Source organism: Mytilus galloprovincialis, chromosome 8 (genome assembly GCF_965363235.1).
Source record: "Mytilus galloprovincialis chromosome 8, xbMytGall1.hap1.1, whole genome shotgun sequence".
Lineage (NCBI taxonomy): Eukaryota > Metazoa > Mollusca > Bivalvia > Mytilida > Mytilidae > Mytilus > Mytilus galloprovincialis.
Window position 1 is genome coordinate 90,088,545 of NC_134845.1, and position 9,433 is coordinate 90,097,977.

The 9,433-nt window shown below is 32.3% G+C and overlaps 1 protein-coding gene across 1 annotated transcript; it reads left to right on the forward strand.

Annotated features, from left to right (window-relative positions):
* Positions 1–6,387: 6,387 nt before the first annotated feature.
* LOC143043819 (beta-1,3-galactosyl-O-glycosyl-glycoprotein beta-1,6-N-acetylglucosaminyltransferase-like) lies at positions 6,388–9,198 on the forward strand. The gene is made up of 3 exons (XM_076215997.1): positions 6,388–7,117; positions 7,882–8,111; positions 8,882–9,198. Exons 1-3 carry the CDS (start codon positions 6,459–6,461, stop codon positions 9,196–9,198), a joined length of 1,206 nt encoding a protein of 401 aa, XP_076072112.1. The 5' UTR covers positions 6,388–6,458.
* The last annotated feature ends 235 nt before the right edge of the window (positions 9,199–9,433 follow it).

Below are 9,433 nucleotides of genomic sequence, written 5' to 3' on the forward strand. Positions count from 1 at the left end.
CTTATCTCATACTTTAAAAAGCTGGACGAAGAAAATCTACATTCAGTCCGAAGCGATTTGAATATATATGATAGAAGTTATTAACTTTAAAAGTTAAAACTTTAAGTGCATTCATTATTGATTATATTTCATTCTCCTACAACTTAAAGCCGTATTGTCTTTTGCAAAGGATATGGTTATACATGCCTTTGAAAAGTTACCTTGTGCAATCCGGAAGTAGCCATTGTTGTACTTATGCGAGGACAAAATGCTAAGAAACAAAATGTTTTTTTAGTTCAGAATACCGTAACCTTAAATAGACACCAGAAGTTGATTTAAGACAACCGAATCTAGCTAGTTATTTCCCTGCTTATTTGAAAGAAAAGCATACAGAAACCACAAAAAAACTGCGTAATCAGTATAAAGTAAACTATTCAGTGCCAATTCGAATGTGACCTGTGGTAAACCGGAAGTGGATTTTCATTTCCCTTATTTCTAATTAAAGTACATATCTGGGAACATTATATCTATGTTTATATAATTATATATATATATGTGTTCCTGTACATATCAACCATATATTTTTTAAATCAGTGCAAAAAAAGCTGTCACATGAGACTGGAAGTGACATTTTCTTTTTATCGATTAAATTTGTTTTCCAACATGTCGCTAAGATTTGTTTCTTGCATTGAATCAAACAGTTTATGCGCTTACATTTGACCCTGCTTATCCGAACAATTTCCTTGAAAGAGTTATCTCCCCCTACACTATATCTTGTGTGTGCATCTTCTTTGTAACAAAACAAAATTATCGATTTTTTTTTTTCTGAATTGGTCGTTATCACCCCTTTTTAAGCTTTGGTTGATTAGGATCTGCTAACATTTTACAGGACTGGAGTAATCTACAGGTCAATATTTAATTTATCAATATTTGAGTTTAACTCACATGACGTAAGCCGGATTGACCTGTGTTCTTTTGATTTGAAACCTATTAGTCATACCTTGGAAACTAAGCTCAATGTCAATTGAAAAAGTAGGTTTCTTATTTTACCCTTTGCTCGTGTGCATCTCCTCCCAAAACTGTAAAAACTAGTAACAAAAGAACTGATGAAAAAATCTTTGGAATTTTCAAAGAAGAAAATGGTACATTCGGTTCAAAGCTATCTTGTAACATCTAACAGGATGGCTTTCAAACAATAAGAAAAGAACCACAAGTATTTCCATAAAGGTCAACAATCGGTCAACATTACGATATATTTCAACATGCTGTATTTCAAAGAGACAACAACCCGACCAAAGAGCAGACAACAGCCGAAGGCCACCAATGGGTCTTCAACGCAGCCAGAAAATCCCGCTCCCAGAGGTATTCGTCAGCTGACCCCTAAATAAAATTGTGCACTAGTTCATTGAAAATTGACTTTACACTAAACTGCAAAACATAAATGAACTAGAATTAGAAAAATATAGAAGACCAACAAAGGTCAGAGGCTCCTCTGAATTTAGAAAACTTGTAAATTTGCTGCAGAACTCATCAGCGATCTGCCTTCGGCATTATGTCCATACATAAGAGGCATTAGTGTAGAGGTACTCCCGTAATAGTGTGAACAACCGCAATACATATGTTGGTAATGATACTGAATCATTTTAATATCTTTAATTAACTTTTTTGTCGTAGGCTATCGATAACAATGATTTTTCGCTCACTCAGTCTGTCAGATGGGCGTCTGTGGGCGTTACAGACGAACGTTCTTCTAAACTGACCCAGTCATTTGATAACCTGAGCGCACCAAGAAATGGTCTCGTCCATATTGTTATGAAAAAGATAATAATTCTCTACGTAGCTGTGACATGATGATATAATGTTAGAGCAGAAATTTAAAATCCTTACTATGCACATAAGCTTAACCCTGTTGAAGTGCAGTTCGTTTACAGTATTTTGATGAATTTGTATTTAATTAATGATTGTTTATTATGAATTGGCCTTCCTCTTCTCCCTTTATAGTCAATTTGCAGGTATTAGTTGATACAAAATATAATCTTTAACTGCACAAAGCGACAACATTTGTTTTAAACATGATAAATGTTTGAGAGTACGTGAAACATTTGATCTTGTTATTTTATTCAATCTATTGTATCCGGTTCACAGGGAAGTAAAGGGAAATGTTAGACGGTCACATTATACTGGTGTTGTGGAATGTTTAATAGCATTTCTCTGTACTTATAAAGGACACATATTTTGAACGTGTTCGCTTGGTGGTACATGCATTCACAATGATTTGTTTATTTTTCTCGACACACTAATATTGACAGATACTTTAAACATTTGAATTCTTTATGATCATTTTTGAAATAAAAAGAACCTACCTCGTAGAAGCGTAAAACATACAAAAAATGAGATTTAGAAAAGAGGAACAAAAGATACCAGAGGTCCATTCAAACTCATAGATCGTAAATAAACTGAACGCCATGGCTAAAACATAAAAAAAGACAAACAAACAAATAATAGTACACAAGACACAGCATAGAAAACAAAACTATTAAAGCAACCCCACACAAACTGAGGGTGATCTCTGGTGCTCCGGAAGGGTAGGAAAATCCTGCTCCACATGTGGCACCGGTCGTGTAGCTCATGTTATTACACAACCGTTATATATTCTAATTCGGTAGGTCACATTCGTGAAAAGGGGAACGGGATAGTAGTTACGTAAATTATAGTTATACCTTCTGCACAGCTTGTTGTCGGTTTAACAGTTTTTGACAAGTATAAAGTCTTAGACCAGAAATCAGCTTCAAAATGTTGAAAACTAATCAGAAACACAGTGATGCTGAAAACACTTGCATGCTAGCCCCCTCCGAAAGTTATTTAGCCTTGTGTCTTCCATACTCTCACATATCCCGTTGAGAAGTGTTAACACAAACTAATTTATTTTCCTATTTGTCAGCTTTATTCAGATATGGTTACATATTAAATTGAGAATGGAATTATGGAATATGTCAAAGAGACAACAACCCGATCAAAGAGAAGAAAACAGCACAAGGCCATCAATGGGTCTCAATGCACCGAGACGATCTCGCACCTGAAGGCGGTCTTCAGCTGGCCTATAAACACAAATGTGTACTATAGTTCAGTAAAAATGCACGTCACACTAAACTCCGAAACATATAAATGAACTGACCTAGAAAAACAATAACAATACCCAGAGCAATATGCACAGTAAAACTTAGTTTATAAGATGTCAAAATAGTTAACAGAAGAAATTAAGCAAAACCACAATGATGCATAAATTAATAAAGGGCTTCTTGCAGTTACTGACATGCAAGCTCCAGACATCAATTGAACTAATTGAAAGCTTATGTCGTCCTCATATGAAAATCGAGCTCAATCTCTCCCGTTAGCGGTTTAGTATTATACCATCATCAAGTATATGAGAAGAACATAACCCGTATGATGCCATCAACTTGTTTTAGAATAAATGTGTTTATATCCGCTGTAAAGACCCTATGAGTATATCAATATCAATACCAAATGACCTGACAAGAGTATCGTGCACGTGGCTACATCCCTCCTGAATAAGTGAAATAGTGTTCTTCAATCTGATTAAAATATTTTTTCCAATAGGTGTTTGTAACTTGACTTGTCCAGTGTTTTAAGCTGACCTGTTCAGATTAGTGGGTTTTTTTTTGTGTGTGTGCATATGTCTTGATTTGCTTGGTTTGTTATGCAAGCAATTCCGATTATAAGTGTAAAACCACCAAATCATAGTACGTCACATCCGGTTGCATACGAAAAGGATCTGAAAATATATATATTCCCTTGAATTTCAAAGTTGTAGTAAATTAATCCTACATTTCATTGCATTAAAACAATTCTTGGTCAATAACATATATCTTGGATGTTTCAAAGCAGCATTATGTTTTTATTTGTGTTTTTATAGAATATTTTGGAAACTTGAGGTTACATGGTTATTAAAGCACGGGGGGGGGTTACTTCCTATTATTGGGTATACGGGGATGTGCCAAAAATATGGGTCATAATTTTGCGAGATTTTATATAAAAATGACCCTCCTTTTTAATGACATCCTATATTAAAATGCATTTATGTTTGATAACTGTAAATTGATTTGGGGTATGATCTACATATCATATATAAATATGCACCAAACGATGTCAATTCATATATAAAAACTTAAGGGTAGCTGGTATATTTATAAATTATGAGTGATGATGAGTTAGTGCGTATATAAGCATGGGTCATATTTTAAATATTGTATATAAGTATAGGTCATTCTTTCTTAAATATTTATATAACTATAGGTACTGAATTTCAGTGAATGTTATATTAAAATGGGTACGTTTTTTGAGGCAAAAATGACACACCCCTACCAAAAAAATATCGAAGTTACCCCCCCGTGTATTAAAGCTTGTACATTCTAAACAGGTAAAAAGAGATGAAAATTTTATAAGTTAAATTTCAGTAATGATTATTTTGCTATATATGCAATGAATTGTTATGTTAAATTTTGTCTATAGTACAGGATAATAATTTACTTATGCCAAGTATTTCTTTATTGGAAAACAAGATAAATTATACACAATTTTTTAAAAAGTGCAAATCTAACAAAGACTATTAGGAGAAAATCAATGGTGGTATTACACCGATACACTTTCCTTCAATAAATTCATTTGCATTTTGTACCTCGTACAATGTAGTTTTGTCTCAAAATTCCTGTTCACTAAGTAAGCATGCACGTTGAAAATAATATATGCAATAGACAATCGCAAATTATCGAACAATGATTCGCAAACTTTATTTATAAAACCATTACATAATGAATTATACAATGTTGACCCAGTACTAAATACATGAAAATAAAGTAGAAGTTTAGTTTAACAATAAACATAACAAGTTGGTACAAATATTATTATAATCTGAAAGGATTATTTGCACCTGCTGCAACTTAAGTATCTAATAACCCACATATGAAGGTTAGTACAAACTGGTTTGAATTAATGACTGATTACTGAACAAAAGACTGAGTTTAAGTTGTACATTGTAATGAATGACAAAACATTCAAGGGAGTTTTTCCCTGATGGGTACCTCTTTAACGGAACAGATACCAATATTTCGTATGGAGAAGGTATGTAGGACGTAGCTTCAATCTTATCTTTTACACAATTGTGACTTATGTACCCCATTTTTTGACAATTTTACCTATTTTATCTGTCTGTTTTGCCCAAACATCGGTGTTTCAATATAATGCATTTTTATGCGACAGCCATACAAGTGAGAGGTTCGGCTAGCTATAAAAATAGGTTTAATCCACCATTTCATACATACTAAAACGCCTGTATCAATTTATGAATATGACAGTTGGTATCTATTCGTTTGGGGTGTTTGAGCTTTTGATATTGCCGTTTGATGAGGTACTTTCCGTTTGAATTTTCCTCGGGGTTTGGTTTTGTTTTTACCAAAATTTAACTTTTAATTTCCATTAAAAAAATCACAAAAGAAGTACCATACCTAGAATGCAAACAAACCATTTTCGAATAAATATTTCAAATAAAGAAAGAAATGGACAAGTCTGAAATAAATGATTTAATCACAATTCCGGTTTCATACGGTAGCTTGAAAATAATAAAAAGAGTACTGAGATAATTGCATCGTTATTTCCCGGTATCTGATAATACCAAGATGCATGACATAATTTAGTTTTAAGTCTTTGAGGTAAATCATACTTTTTCAAATAATCGTACAAACGAATCATCTGTCTACATCTGTTCAAGCAAAACTAAGTTGAATTTCATTTTCAAAAATCAGGACAAAATGACATGTAAAATATGCCGATTTAGTCATAAGTACTAAAGTAATTAGATTAATCTGTTCTTTTTCGTATGTACATGATGATTTTATCATGTAGTGTTTTTCAAAATGTCCTTTCTTTTGAATATTCGTTGTCATTTTATAATTTAGAACATTACGAATCGTTTGGTGTATATGTATACCAGAATTGATTCAAACATTTTTTTTTATTATTTTCCCAAAATTTTCGGTTCAATATTTGATCAATTGATAGGTGTTATTATTATGTTTTGTCGGAGTTGTTCCATTGTAACATATATATATATATATATAAAGGCATTGTTAACATTACTTACTACAAGTATACCGATGCTGATGTGTAAAATAGATATGATATACAAATGGTCATACTATACAACAGTAAAACGTATACAAAACTCCGAAAATACGGACATTCTGTTTTAGATGAGAAAGAAACAATTCTAATTTGATTATACAGCTACAAATATTTAGTTATTTATATGATCAGCAAGTATATAACATTTTGAAGCTTTTCGACTTTTTCACAATGATGCCATTCTGTGTATTTTTCAGTACTTTCCCCCGAGGTCTACAAATTTGATTGCAGCTTGTTCCATTCTAATTTTGACAACGGTGTACATCTTTGATACTGTGGTCATGCGTACTGATATGTTTTACGAATTTGATGCAAATGACAGAATACATGGGATGTTCTTCAATAAGAATATGTTAACGAAGAAGAGGCTCGTTGATTCTATAAATTGTCGTGCACTGCTTACAGGAAATAAACATGAGATTAACAGGGCAAACAGTATGGAAAACGAATATCTAGACGCGTTATCGCCTATATCTTATATCAGTCGGACACGTGACTGTGAGAAGTTTCTCCAAGACAGAGGCTACTATACATCACCACTTTCCAGCGAGGAAGAATACTTTCCAATAGCTTACAGTGTGCTCATATACAAATCAATTAATCAATTCGAGAGATTACTTAGAAGTATTTATCGACCTCAGAACTTCTATTGTGTTCATGCTGATACAAAAATGTCCGATGTGCGCCGAAAGGCACTTGAATCAATAGTCAATTGTTTTGACAACGTATTCATGTCTTCTAAATCTTATGACGTTAAATGGGGTAAAATAACAGTATTACAAGCTGACATAATTTGCATGCAGGATTTACTGAGATATAAGAAATGGAAGTATTTTATAAATTTAACAGGACAAGATTTTCCATTAAAAACTAATATGGAAATTGTTAAAATTCTGAAAGCTTATAATGGTGCAAATGATGTCTCCATTTCTAACAATCAGTAAGTTAAATGTAGAATACAGCAAAACACTTAACAATAATACTGAACTCCTATGCAAATTAAAAAGGGGAAGTCCACCGAAACTAACAAAATCAAAATTTTTCAATTAACGAAAAATGTAAAAAAATAAATAAAAGCCATATTCCTCGGTACAGGCTTTTTCCAGAAAATAATGGAGTAAATCTACAATAAAGAAATTCTCGATTAATCTTATTCTCAACACAACAGGCCTCACGGTCATAAAACTTTCGAGCATGATTTTTGTACTCTGACTCGAAAATCAACCAATCAAATTGCTGGATTTCATGTTTCGAGCATGATTTTTGTGCTCCGAGCACTGAGCAAAGTTTTATGTCTTTTCTGTCTTGCATGTTTCATCCGAACTTGACGCCAATTTGATGGTTCATCGAACAGTTTAAGTTTATTTTACTTCCCTGGATACTTTTACTAATAGGTCACAACATGTTGTGTATATGATTATCAAACTAATATCATATCAGTCTGACCGAGTCTATGTGAAGGTGACTTTATTTGCATGAATTTGTGAGCTAAGTTTTAGTTTTGTAGCTATTACTTCAAAACTGTAAAGAATGCAATGTAGGACTTTGATTTTATCCTACGATTTTTAATCTACAATCCGGATTTGATCAACACCATTTTGTTTAATATTACAATAACCACCGAATACAAATAATGTTTGTTGTGTTTAAATCATATACATGTCATGACATTATATTATATTATATTATATTATATTATTTCAGAGCAAAATTTGCGCATCGATGGACAAATATAAAATCCTTCCCACCTAGTGTAAAACCATACAAAGGTAGTTTACATATAACTGTTAATCGACAATTCGTCGAGTATGCCACTTCAAACAAAACAGCCACTCAACTTTTGAAATGGTTGGTTGGAACAAAAATTCCAGACGAAAGTTTTTTCTCCACCCTAAACTTCAATTCGAATCTTGGAATTACAGGGTCGTTTCAAGGTATTTACTTTAGTACATATCTCAAATAAAAAGAATGAAAGAAGAACTAACATTTCGTAAAGCAATGGAAATATTAAGGTTATCATATAATAATTCATTTTTGAATGTAACATGTCGTCTAATTGGCTAACAGTTTTTTTTCTCAGCTCATGCACATAATTTAATCATGTTACAATAACGTCATCATTTCCCATGATATACTCTTTGAAAATAGAGTTTAGAAATTAAATTATGAGGAAAGAATATAATGTTTTTTTTTCTGTCTATTCTTAATTACTTCAAAAGTGTGGTGCACACTTTTCTATAACCCGCTACGCGGTTTATTCAGTGTGCACCACATTTTTTTATGTTATTTCTTTATGGACAGAAACACACTTATTCCTCAATGCTGATGATGTGTATAAATCTGCAGTATACCACTTTTGATTAATTTGAAACATCTAATATAATACATAAAACTACATTCATAGAGATGGCTTACACACTCTTTGCATGTTGCCCAATCCAATTGGCATTTGAATATTATAATTCAGTTAAGATCTTAATAAAAAATATTCAATATTGATGTACTCTCAATAACAACAATTATACTTTCAATTTTAAAGTTTAAGATTTTAGATACAAACAAAATTGAAAAAAAACTATATGAAAAGATGAATTGTCCTCCTCAACCCCTCCTCCTCCTGCTCCTCCTCGTCATCATCATCATTGAATGTTATCATGTTTTCAGATCAATGTTATTTATATGCCTTTTAATTTATTTTTGATAGGTGAATTGACCAAAGCTATGGCAGTGTATAAAAGCATGACTAGATATAAAATTTGGAAGACGGATAAAAGTTGTAATGGTCAATATGTACATGACATATGTATTCCAGCGGTCGAGGATCTACGAAAAATTCATAGTCGTCCGGAGTTGTTTATCAACAAGGTTTACTGGGATTATGAACATTATGTTCTAGATTGTCTTGAAGAGTCTATTCGGAATAGAACCATCGATAATATCCTCGGGATGATTGACCTAGATATATCCTATTACTCTAGTTTATATTTTGTAAAGCATGCTTTGAGAGTCTACGATATATGACAAACTATTCTACGAGTTTTATTTCTAGTATATTTCAATGTCTTTTAAAATATATTCTAGATTGCCTGGAAGAATCTATTCGGAATAGAACTATCCATAATGTCATCGGGATGATTACTACTAGTATATGTATTACAATAATAAATTATATTTTACATGTATTATTGGGTCACATACGGATTGTACATTTTACAATAACATAATAAAAATATACATGAAAACAATCCATACCCAG

Bases quoted from the DNA above. Each gene is read 5' to 3' on its own strand.
- LOC143043819 (XM_076215997.1), top strand. From the start codon at position 6,459: ATGCGTACTGATATGTTTTACGAATTTGATGCAAATGACAGAATACAT. The intron at 7,118-7,881 runs GTAAGTTAAATG...ATATTATTTCAG, and splicing joins GTCTCCATTTCTAACAATCA to AGCAAAATTTGCGCATCGAT. The intron at 8,112-8,881 runs GTATTTACTTTA...TATTTTTGATAG, and splicing joins AATTACAGGGTCGTTTCAAG to GTGAATTGACCAAAGCTATG.